This window comes from Emydura macquarii, unplaced genomic scaffold (assembly GCF_026122565.2).
Source record: "Emydura macquarii macquarii isolate MOO-44397 ecotype Brisbane River unplaced genomic scaffold, CSIRO-AGI_Emac_v2 contig_1790, whole genome shotgun sequence".
Taxonomy (NCBI): Eukaryota; Metazoa; Chordata; order Testudines; family Chelidae; genus Emydura; species Emydura macquarii.
Genome location: NW_027131927.1, coordinates 17,902,501 through 17,915,008, shown reverse-complemented (window position 1 = coordinate 17,915,008; position 12,508 = coordinate 17,902,501). Strand labels below are relative to the sequence as shown.

General features: G+C 42.4%; 1 protein-coding gene and 1 long non-coding RNA gene across 4 annotated transcripts in view; one reads left to right on the top strand and one right to left on the bottom strand.

Annotated features, from left to right (window-relative positions):
- NPFFR2 (neuropeptide FF receptor 2) overlaps window positions 1-12,508 on the top strand; it is a 35,366-nt gene that overhangs the window by 15,549 nt on the left and 7,309 nt on the right. For 2 of the 3 annotated variants that reach the window (XM_067557373.1, XM_067557374.1), the window contains exons 2-3: window positions 7,142-7,200; window positions 10,587-10,926. In XM_067557373.1, coding sequence (XP_067413474.1) covers window positions 10,599-10,926 — 328 coding nt within the window. In that variant the 5' untranslated portion in view covers window positions 7,142-7,200; window positions 10,587-10,598. The remainder of the gene's footprint in view (window positions 1-7,141; window positions 7,201-10,586; window positions 10,927-12,508) is intronic. The other variant, XM_067557372.1, reaches the window with a different exon arrangement.
- Window positions 10,778-12,508, bottom strand: part of LOC137159175 (uncharacterized) — a 92,869-nt gene continuing 91,138 nt past the window's right edge. Inside the window, exon 3 of the long non-coding RNA XR_010921564.1 lies at window positions 10,778-10,808. This is a non-coding gene — a long non-coding RNA (uncharacterized lncRNA). The remainder of the gene's footprint in view (window positions 10,809-12,508) is intronic.

The window sequence follows — 12,508 nt, the reverse complement described above, 5'->3', positions numbered from 1 at the left end:
CTGTGAGCTTCGTGTTGAACAAAGTAGCAGAAACTAATGATCTTTTGAGACAAATACGGGTGAAGTGGAATTCCCAGGCAGTGCTTCGGAGGAAGGGGATTCAAATTCTCACCTACCGCCTCAACCTTTGACACTTCGTCCGGAGGGGGGAATCTTTTGTCTGATGTTCACTTATTACATGAGGACAAATCAAAGACTAAAGCTACGTCTTCACTACCTCTTATGTAGGCATAATTTATGTTGCTCAGGGGGGTAAATAAACCAACTCCTTGAGTGACATAAGTTACACCAACATAAACATCTGTGTGCACTGAGCTATGTTGGCGGGAGGAGCTCTCCCGCTGACACACTGTCTGCTGTTTGTGGAAGTGGTTTGATTATGCTGACGGGAGAGCGCTCTCCTGTCGGTATAGAGTGTCTTCACCAGAGCCGCTGCATCAGTACAGCTGCACCACTGCAGCGCTGTACAAGTAGACATGGCCTAAAAGAGTGACTGACGTATTCATGAGCGTGCTTGTTCTGAGCAGAAGCTGTGATGAACTTGTTACCACAGGGATATCCCTATGTGGGATTTGAAGAACTATTCACTATCCAGAGCCCGTTGGTGTCAGGGGGGTGATCTCTGGTAAACTTATTAACATGTGTGTAGGTTACTTTATTGTTTTAATATATTTTCACTGTAATAGTTTTACCTTAAGCATAAATGTGCTTGCTTAGAAAGAGCTGTGTGGTAGTTTAAACTGTGGCAATAACCCTGTGTGCCATCTCTGAGGGGAAAAGTAAAGCAGGCGTACTTAGGCAGTCTGCCTTGCTGGGGAATAACACAGTGAAGGTAGGGAACTGTTCAGGCTGGAAATCCCTGGTCAGAAAAGAGAGAGATGTGTGACTTCACCCAAGAGAGGCAATGGATAGGGAGATGGAAGCCTAGCATGGGTGCCTTGCTGGACCATAGTAATGGGGAGGAAATACAGGCACAGTTGCCCTGAGCTGTGACGGGAGGTGCTGGTGGGTGCCTGGTATTGCTGGGTTGGGTAGGTAGGTTCTGGGGTGCTTGGCCCATTGGGCGGTGGAGCGGGTCTGAAATAGCTGGGAGTCTCTGGGTGCTGCTTGAGGGTATCTGGGCACTTTCAGGGTAGGTGCATGTAGGCCTCAGATATGTGGGTGGGTCCTGGCTGCTGCTGGGGATTGATGGATATCCCAGAGCTGGGGTAGGTGCATGGGTGCTGTCTGGGAGGAAAGCAGAGGTATGTCTGGGGGGCTGAGGTCTCTTTGGAGAGCAGGGGCTTGGCATGTGGTTATGGCGTGTAGCTGGGAGTAGTGCAGTCAGGTCTGGCAAGGGTCTTTCTCATGGTCTGGGGTTTGACTGGGAGCAGAGTGTCACAGCCTGGGGGCTGCTGTGCCTGGAGCTAGTACTGAGCCCCCTTCACCGGTTGCTGGGGGGAGGCAGATGGGGACAGGTTCCACAGTGGCCTCTAGCAGCCGATAGTGGGCATTGCAGCTTCTGCCTGAATCTCAGCCAGATGCCCGATATTCAGGCTGAGATTTGGACAGGCATGCTGGGCTGCCACATGAGTGACCGCCCCATGAGATGAGATGCACTTGGCAGCTCTGACCTCCATTCGGTGTGTACACAGGCGCTTGGACAGCATGTAAGAGAGGATTATTTCCCTTCACCCACTTCCCTCTGCATATTGGGATAGATCCAGGGCTCAGGATTTGAATCCAGAGTGCTATACAACTTTCAAGGTGAGTGAGTTATCCTTCCCAAAGCATTATTTAATGCTGTGTATTTGATGCATCAGCCCTTCCTAGGGCTAGGAAAGGTTTTTCTATTCATAGCCTTCATTCTTGTCTTATTCAGAATTTCATGTGTTTGTTATTTGACTGTGTTCAAAGGGTTGTTTTAGTAAAAAAAACCCCACAATTCCTTGTGACATGGGGTGCAAAAAATACTGTCTTTGCCCATTTCCTTTCTTTTTTTTTTTTTGGTATATCTCTAAACTACAAGTCTCACCTGCCTATAGCTGCCTCGGGCGCATACACACATGGAATAATTTACTGAAAGGTATTTTGCAGTATCTTGTCTGTAAAAATCCATCTCTTAAATCCTTCCAAAACCTGGCTTCATTAAAGTCCCAGGGCAAGATCTTCATTTGACATAAATTGGCCTATTTGCATTTAATTCAATGGAACAAGGCTGAGGATTTGGCTCTCATCCATCACAGGATTTCATTTTGCATATTAAAAAAATCTCTCTGCCAATTCCTCCTTCCTTCTCTATCTCACAGCATTTAAAGGCAGCTAATGATGCAGCTAGGTGTGTCCTTGTCAAGCATCTTTTGAAAATATTTGTTTGCAGTGTTGTTGTAGCCTGTGTTTGGGCCCAGGATATTAGTGAGACAAGGTGGGTGCGATAAAATCTTTTATTAGACCAACTTCCTTCTGTTCATGAAAAAGACAAGCTTTCACGCTTACACAGAACTGAAGATTTGCAAAAGAGCTCTGTGTAAGCTAGAAAGCTTGTCTTTTTCACCAACAGAAGTTGGTCCACTAAAAGATATTACTTCACTCACCTTGTCATTCTATTTTTAAAATAGATCATTTTTATTCATTAACTTGTAAAATTTATGTATTGCATTTTGATACTTTCCTGTTCCTCGCATGATTTATTCTTCTGTCCTCGGCCTCTGCAGATTCCTTATCCTTGCCTATTTTAGCCAGCAATGCATAAAAGATTCCTTTTTGTTTTCCTCCTTCATGCCAATGCTGTCCTCCATCACTTTCAACATAACGAAGAGCTCCCTAGCACACAGTATTCTCCAAGCTGTGGAATTCATATTCCTGATTCACATTCATTCCTGGTAACCTTAAGAATAATAATACTTGCCACAGTGCCACATTCATCTCATACCATCCATAAAATATGCAAGAATGCCATCACCTTCAAAGTTATCTAAATGGGCTTTAACTTCAGTGACCCTTTATAGTTCATCTTTCTATGACACGAAAGATATATGTGGTGCTTTACAGGCAAATACAAAGTCAAAGGGTCCCGTCCTTAGATCCAGTCAAGCAAAGCTGAGCTCAGTGCAGGAACTGAGAATGATGAGGGATAAATGTGCTTTAAGTACCTGATCACTGTGGTTGAACCGGTCTACACTGAAAGCTGACAATCGGCACAGCTACATCTCTTAGGGGTGCTAAATCAATGGAATAATTCTTCTGTTCACTTAGCTACTGCTTCCTGGGGAGGTGAATTAATTACAGTGAGGGGAGAACTCCTCCCATCACTGCACTGAGTGTCTACACTGAAGCACTGCAGCTGTGCCGCTGTAGCGGTTTAAATGTAGACGTAGCCTAAGTTAGAGTAGCCCTGAGGTTGATCTAGCATGTGCCAGCTGTAGTGCCATCCCTCCCAAGAGACAATTATGTCAATTGAGGATGACTGGAGCAGAACAGGACTCTAGCCAAGTCTTCTGCAACATACCCTCTGTGCTGCAGACTCAAAGAGGCTGGTTACACTGGCTCTGTGCAAATTGGGGACTCCCCATATGTTAGAGAAATCCTCAGTTGGCCATTTAAGTCAGAGCAGCACAAAGCAGACTTTACATGGGCCAGGATCTGGCTCAAGCTCCCAACCCCAGAGGACATTCTATCTAAAAGAACACAACATCTCGACAACAGTGAGAGAATAGTGAACGTGAGGAAGGCACTGCAATAGCAGAGAGGGAGACTGCCCTTTGGAAGCGCAGTTTTCCCCCATTTTGAAGTTGTTTGTCTCACATAATTCTTCTTTGAAAGTATATAAAAGTGTTTTTATTTCTAGCAATGAGTGAAGTAGTATCTTTCAAAGGTGGGTTCGAATGAGAAGAGCACAGCTAGAGGAAGGGTTCAAAAAATTATCTGCCAATTAGCGTCTATTGTGTTGGCACCCCTTTCTGGGTTCACATTCCTGAGTATATGCCCCAGAAAAACTGACTAAGGCTTTGATCTAATCTAATCGGGGAATAGGAAACATGCCATAGTGGCTATACCAGAAGTCTGACTCACCACTGGCTTACTGCAATTTCACACTGGTGTGACTCCACTGGACAATGGCGTAAAACTGGAGTAGCAGAGAGTTGAAACAGGTGCTAGGTGTTCAATAAAAACAGCTCTGATTTTAACTGTGGAATATTTGCAGCAAATTGCTCACAGAAGAGTTACAGTCCAAAACTTATCCCATGAATTTATTTGGGCAATAATTTTGGATTAACAAATACGTTTGAGAAATGTCCCTTTATGGATAATTCATTAACGGAAAGAGAGGTGAAATCCTGCACGTATGTGTAAAGGGACAGAGATGTACGTTTGCCGGAAACAGTACACTAGATAGGCATACCCTATCATCCTAGCTTGCTTTAGTTGTACTCATTCATTCAATTTCCCCATGGATTGGTAAGGAGTCATAATAATGAAAGCAGAGACTCAATGAGTTTGTACTCCTGAGGTACATCTACATTGCAGTTAGACACCTGTGGCTGGCCCGGGCCAGCTGACTCAGGCTCACAGGATTCAGGCTAAGGAGCTGTTTAACTGCGGTGTAGATGTTTGGGCTTGTGCTGGGGCCCAGGCTCTAGGACCCAGCTGTGAGTTTCTAATGGCAGTGTAGACATACCCATGGAGCCAAATTCTCAATTGCCCCGCTCCTTGGGCAGTTGTTTGTAAAAACCCCACCAAACCAGAATAGCAGCATTTTGCACTGATATAAATGATGGCACAGGGTGCAGAGCAATGGCACATCTGGTTGATGGACTTCTCCTAATTCTTTCTCTGCGGAGTGAAGATTCCCTCTCCCAGAAACAGCAGAGAGGTCAGCCCCTAAACTCTATAGATATCTGGAAGAGAAGTAGACCTGCTGAAGGCAAGAGGCACCTGCACACAACTCTCTTGTCTCTGCAATGACATCTTCTCTCCTACCCCTCTGCTACCCTTTGATGGCACAGATTCTCTGGGAAACATGCAAATCAGGGAATACAGTAAAAGATGAAATTCACTCCATTGCAAAAGAGCAGTGCAAGGTCTTTGCACCATTCAGTATTGACAGCTTTCTCACTCTTTGGGGTTCTCTTTAAAGCCCTAGCACCTGGAGTCAAGTGATTATATAATAATCTCAGCTTTCTTTTAAAATAAAAAGTAAATTTCAAGTTCTCATGGTTGAAAATGTGAAACAAATGGGCCTCAGAAGCTCAAAACCAGAAGGCAAACAAAAAGAAGGCAAAAATGGGGACTTCTGCTTTTTAAGAACATGTGGGGTTGATCCCACTGCCTGTGTCCCACTTAAGCCTTCCAAACAGGCTGTGAGACTTATCCGTTGCAGCAGCTTCATGATGGCCTTCTGCATGGGTGCAACTTTCTTAGGTTTTGATTGCATAACCCCATTAGCTTTACATAGTTGTGTTACGATGCTTTGTTTACCCTGCAAGACAAACCAGTAATGTCACATTGCTTGCACATGCTTCTTCACTCCTTGGTGTTTCGTTTACTTTTAATTCAGATCAGTGAGTCTCAGCAGCAGTCTGTAATGTTGGTAGGGGGGCACCCCCAGAGATTTTTCTTGCTTAATAACAAAATGAAGCCAAATACAACTTTTAAAATAAATCAGGACAGAATGTGTCCTTATCTTAGTCAGCCCAGCAGTGGAATAAGGTCCCATCCCTATTCAGTCATGAACGATCTACCCAGAGTCTGGCTCTGGAGGTATGTCTACACTGCACAAATCGTATGGTGGCATATAGAGTACATGCACTGCACGCCCCTAGCATGGGTATAAATAACAGTGTAGATGGTGAAGTACTCCTTAGATGAGTAGAGTAAAGACATGCCTGAACCCTGTGGGTATGTACCCTACACAGCTGTCGTTCTACATGCCCAAGCAGTGTCTGCCCCATCTACATTGCTATGTTTGGCAGTGTAATTTTCTGCTGCCTCCCTGGTGGCAGACCTTCCCCCCCTCTGCAGGGAGCTGCCAGAGCCTTTCCCTTGCCGTAGATCAGAGCGAGCGTAGGAATTTACACATTCCAGCTCTAGTATCCACATCCCTTTACACATCCCTTCTTCAGAACCCGGCCTCAAGGCCCAATCCAGGACATCGTTATTTGCAAATGTCTATATTCCCATTCTATTGACGTACTTTTTACACTCTTGGACCCATTACAATTCTTCATCCAAAAGAAGATCAAGCCAGCATTTCCCTGCCCTCCCCATGACTAGTCACACTTGTGGATGTTCATAAATTCAATGTACATCCCATTCAAGGGAAACAAATATGGTAAGTGTCTTGAGAGCTTCCTTTCTTATTTATTATTTTGATGTCTTTTGTCACCTTTTTAATGAGGTTAGTTGGTCTTACTGTTAATTAAAATCAACACCGTTCCTTTGGCCTAAAGTTAGATATGTCTGATCAGTAAATAAATAATAAAACCTGTTTTAATTAAATGACTTTCAAATTGTCAGTGTACATTGGACAGAAATCTGATCTTATTCTGTACCTAGTTTAATTGAGTTTCAAAGTCTCCATCTGGAAGATAAAACAAATAATCTGGATGCTGAAAAGAGGTTAGGGCCTCTGAAGTCAGCTGCAAATGCCAAAACATCAGTATAGGTGTGATCTGATGTCTAATAGCTGTTTTACATGAGTTGTATGACATATGTTAAGGGTCTGATATGGATTAAGATTATGATTATGAATGCATGTGCAGCATTTCACAATTCTACTGGATTTAGAGGGGAAAAAATAGTGTGTGTTATTTAAAGGAGGGGGGTTGAATCTAAAATGACTGCCCAGTATAACACCTTGAGAGGTGGTGAAAGTGTGGTGGAACTATTTTGTCAGCTGTATTATTAATTTTTTTGTTTTGTCTTTCAGGTTCAAAGATTTCTGTTTTCCCTCTTCTTTTCATTTTATGATAGTTTTGTATAAAAGTGTAGGGCCAGCACAGAGCTACCCCTGTTTACATCAGCCGAGGATCTGTACCATAAAGGGTCATGTAATACGAGGATATATTTTAGGCAGTGATCTGGAAAGTTACTTTCTGTACAAGACATATAATGCTAAAGGGTTTCATAATAAAATTTTCCTCTTTTTCTCTCCATTGGAAAGCTTTTCAGAATAAGGCTGATTTGCTGTGGGACTTTAAGCCTGCTTTTCAAAGGCAGTAGGTAAGTACCCACAGCTCCCATTGAAGTCAACCATTTTGGTTAGTCTGGTGTACACTCATTTCTTGAGATGTACAGATATGCAAACCGGAGGAACATGTGGTGATCTATTATAACAGCACCCACCTGGCAATTCTCTTGTTCTGTAGCAATCCTTGTACCCACATTGGCCTATGCTAGCTCCCACACAGCACCTGCTGGGAAGAGTCCTTGAAGATTCCTCCTGTTTTGATCAAATGATCCCCTTTCTCTGATGTTAATGACCCCTTTTCCTCTGAGATCAATGACTGGGGTTCCTTGCCTTGTGAACATCTGATAAAAGCATAGCCCTAAGCATGCAGTCTCTGCCACTCATTCCACATGTGCAAAGTGAAACAAAGTTTGAAAAGAGAGAGACAAAAATCTAAAATAAAAATTAAACAGACTAAAAGCATAGCTGGGCTAGCACTGAGAGAACAATGAGTGAGCAAGGCTCAGGTCTTGAGTAGTTAAGCAAAGGAAAAGCGAACCCTTTTTATAGTTTCCTTGTCTCTCTTTACAGCATCCCATTTTGGTGTACCGGAGGTGGAGTGTTCTACCTCTTAGTTTTTTCTATTCTGACTAAATCAGTCTAAACACTCAGGGCCAGCTTGTGAACCCTTTTGTCACAAAGCAGTGCCATTGATGACAATGTCACCAGTTTTGAGTAATGGCTTTACACTCTGTCCCAGAACACTACATTGTATGTCTTTATATTTAAGTGGTAGTGGAGGGAAAAAATCCCTTCAACCACTGATGGAAACAAGAGGAAAGACGGGTTTTAAATTCCATGTGCTTTCTTCTAGTTTGTCTGTAATATATGATGGCTCACTTAGCAACCTTTTCATAGTAAAACTGAAAAATATGTCAAACAAAGTCTTTGCAGTGTGAAATTCTGCAAGATGTTTTGAAATTCCAAAGCAGGTGAATGGTTCGGGTGGAAATGTTAACCAGCTGCATTCAGATACGCTCAGCCACACCTATATATTGAGCTACCATCATTATTACTGTGATTCAGTAGCAGAGCTAGCCTATGATCCCTTACTCCTTGGCACATCTGAGCAAGCTGGGTCACAATCTGGTATGAAGTGTTATTTTCCATAGGTTACTGTGTGTATAGTTTTACGAGTGGGTCCTTTTGGGTGAGGAAGAGAAAACTGTACTGATTGAATTGCCTCTTATGGCCACCCCAGAATACTCAACAACAATGTTGCAATATCTGAGGGCAATGATTGACACAGGTTTGACATTGTCAGATTCAGCTGTCTATGTCATCGAAAACTCCCACCTTATTTCTAATACTAACTAATATTGCCATTGTATGATTCTTGGTTAGTCAAATCTACCGCATGCCAGGATGATACAGAACTAGATTAGGTTTCCAGTATACCCAGGGACGGCACAAAGATGGGAAACGTTTTTTACAAGTAAGCAAATTAAATAAAGCTCTAAGCAACATAGTTCAGTGTTTATCATTATCACGATTATTATTATTATAAATTGTAATACAGTAGTATCTAGAAGCCTCAACCCAGATCAGAGCCCCATACTGCTAGGTGCTGTACAAACACATAGTAAGAGATTATCTCAGCTTTAAGGAGCTTACAATGCAAATACATGAGATGGAGAAAGAGCGGGAGAAAGGAAGCAGTATTATCTACATGTTATAGATAGAGAGCTGGGGCACAGAGAGATTTAGTATGACTTACCCACAGTCACACTGGAGGTCAGCAGCAGAGCCAGAAAATGCATCCAGGTATCTTGAGTTCCAGGCCAGTACCTTAACTGCTAGATGATCCTTCCTACTTCTGTACATTGATTCCTTTAATGGCCTTTCAGGGTTTTACATGGAATTGGTTACTTGTAAGTAGGGAAATAAAATCAATTGTGTTCCAATGTGAACTATAATTTTGGTAGAGAATAATAATTTTAAATGAAATCTCCTATACTTAAATATATTCAAGCACAGAGGTCCTGTAATAATTGCATAACATTTTCATCGAATTGTTTTTTGCAAGTCTACAAACAGCCTATGTTTAAGTGCATAATTTCTCATAAACTGGGCAACCATCTCAAATTCAATTGCTTTTTATTTCATATTCTCCATCCTTTATTGACTCTGATTCTAAAATACCAGTCTACATTCTTTCACTTTCCTCTGAGCATGCGGTTGTCTGTGCAGCCTGCACATTGAAGAGAACTCACCTTTGACAGGTTTAATGTCACTTTTATATATCTTCCCCGTAAAATCCAAGTGATGGTCTTCGTGAGTGTTGCTCTTTATGGACAGCTTCCCAATGAGCAATTGTTTCAAATTACTCATTTTCAGCTTCCTTGTACTTGGTACCTAAAAATCAAAGCCCAGCCCTGCATCCACACACACAGCTCCCAAGAAAGACTGCAAAATTGGGCCCTATGTAGAAATGAGAGATGGAAAAGAACTGTTAGGTCATCCAAGCCATACCACTGCTGCTATAGAATCATGCTGCATAGGTTGGCATGGTTCTCAATGCCTGGAAACTACAAAATAGCCCCAGTATCATGTTCCCTTTAAATGACAGTGTGTGAGCAAAATGGACTACACAATATGCATTTCCTGGTTTCATTGTCATATTTCTTGTCAAAGGAAAAAAGAAAGAACGAATATAAAGTCTCCATAAGTGAGTGAGAACACCTGAAGTGAAATACAAAAGAGCAAGCTGGTAGCAACTGCTCTTCATCTGAAGGTGCAGCACCCAGAAAACAGAATGACAACATCCCCTTTTAGATACATAGCTAGACATGCCACAGTATAAATATCCTGAATTTAAAGTCACATGATATCTTATGATCTGTAACTACTAGAAACAAAAGCCTCATCCCATTGGAAAGGGAGGATTCCTAGATTTCTAATTACTGAAATTTCCTTATTCTACCTCTGAGGGGTGTGAAATACCAGATGCAAAGGCCAAAATTTTTTAAAGTGACCATTAATTTTGGGAGCCCAATTTTAAACACTGCCCACTGAGCACCCACAGAAGCTACGTCTAAACAAGAGACCCAAGCTGTCTCCAGTTGGACATCCAGAAACCACAGCACCCAAAATTTGTGGAGAAGAAGGAAAAAATTATATGGCACATTGTATATTTTGAAATAAAAATCAGCAGCTGTTCGTGACAGCTCAGACTATGGACTATTATAATCAGTCCTGGCAAATCTGAGTGGGCAGAGTACAGGTAATAGATGTGGTGTATATAATTGTTTGTACAGGTATTGCAAGATTGTTAGTAAAACAGTAGTGCCTATTTTAATGGTAAATGGGCACATGGATCCCTTTTGGCAACTTTCGGGCATTTTATAATGTGCTTTTTATTTTTTTTTAACCTTACAAGGCACAATTCAAAATGAATGAGAAAGTGGATTCCAATTCATCACTCAGTTGGCCTCAGATGTCGAGTTTCAATGGGCAATACAAATATCCGTACCCAGATCACAACATTTCCTATGTGGACTTCTACCTTCATCAGCCTTCAGTGGCAGCAGTCTTCATCATCTCCTACCTCCTCATCTTCCTCCTGTGTATGCTTGGTAATGGAGTGGTTTGCTTCATTGTTCTGAGGAACAAGCACATGCACACTGTCACAAACCTCTTTATCTTGAACCTGGCCATCAGTGACCTGCTGGTGGGGATATTCTGCATGCCCACCACTCTCCTGGACAACATCATAGCAGGTGGGTAGAATGTGACGGTATGAATGTAGGAGCTGTCTTGGAAATCTCCTGCAGCATTTGGTCCTCATTCAGGATGTGCAAATGCTTCAGACAAAATAAGAACCAACGAAAATTTTTGCCCAACCCTGCCCTGGACTAGAACCCTACACGTATACTAAATTCAAGAACATGCACAGCCAAATCTTTGGCCCCTGTTTTGGCTTTTGGGCACCATGACAGTGGTTCAAAGGGGCCAGGAAGCTGCCATCACAGCATGGATTCCCCCACTACCCTTAGCAAGGGTCGAATCCCTCCCCCACATACACACAGGTAAAAAGACAGCATAGCTGGCTATTCCCCACCCCTTCCAAGTCCCCCTGGCATCAGGGGAGTGTGTATGAATGTGTGTTAGAGGCATGAGGTAGCATGCCTGGGGCTACTCAGACTTCCACAAGGGGTCCAATCCCTGTCTGACTCCCAGGATCAAGAGGGCAGCAACTTGGCCACCTTTTCACCCTCTGCGGTCCTGCAGTGAGTGAAGTTTGGCTGGATCTAAGGATCTGGCTTCTAGTTCACTTTTTTTCTTCATTATTTTTCATGCCCCAACACTTTTCAAGTCCTAGCCACAGCTGGGAATGTGAAAGTACTGGGTGAAGCCTCCTCTTGCTGTTTCCAGATGGATTACAATCAGGCAGCTTAAAAAAAAAATCTCACAACAGATTCTACTTTTGTAAAATCTCAAATCCAGTTTTGCAGCCTCAAGAGGCTTAGAGAAGTATCAGAACCTTCTGAGATCTGTCTGTCACTGATCCTCACCTAACCATGACACCAACACAGTCACCAACATGGCATACAGGGCTGTCACCAAAAGTGAGTGTTTGGCCAGCCGCTGCCACTCATACACAGCTAAGGGACGTCTGTTTTTTCAGAACCTTAGAAGGCCAGATTCTCCACTCCAGTACACCAGTTGTACAATGGCGAAGCTCTGTTGACTTCAGGTGATAAAAAACTGGTGTAATGGAGAGCAGAATCTGGAACAGAGTAGGAAATTGTGGTGGCAATTATCATTTGGCAAATTTTGACTTTTTATATTGACTATATGCCAGATTTTTATGTGATTAATTTAATATATATATATATTCATTTAAATAGGTATTTAAATAGGTATTGTCAGTTCTGAATTGAGCTTGTTTTGAGGTCAGCTATTGAACACAGTTACACCATGTGATGATTATTAGTGGTAATAACTATATACGTTTCCTCACCACATATTTTTTGACAGGTGTCCACACCGAATGCTTTGCTATCATGCCAGTTATAAGCCCATGTTAAACCACTTGCCTTTCTTTCCCTGCCTTTCCCTGCCTTTTGGTCAAATAAGTTGGCTGTATGGATTTCAAAGTCCTGACTACCCTTTCTGAGGCCCATCAGTATCATTTTTGAACATGTGTGCATTTATGGTGCCATTCAGCTATTTTGAGAAAACCCTATTTAAAAAAAAAATCTATTTAGTTTATTCTTATGAGAGTGGCTAAAACTCAATCAAATTTCATGCCCTTTCCTGACCTTTTAGGAAAATGTGCTTTTATGCAATTAGCATAAA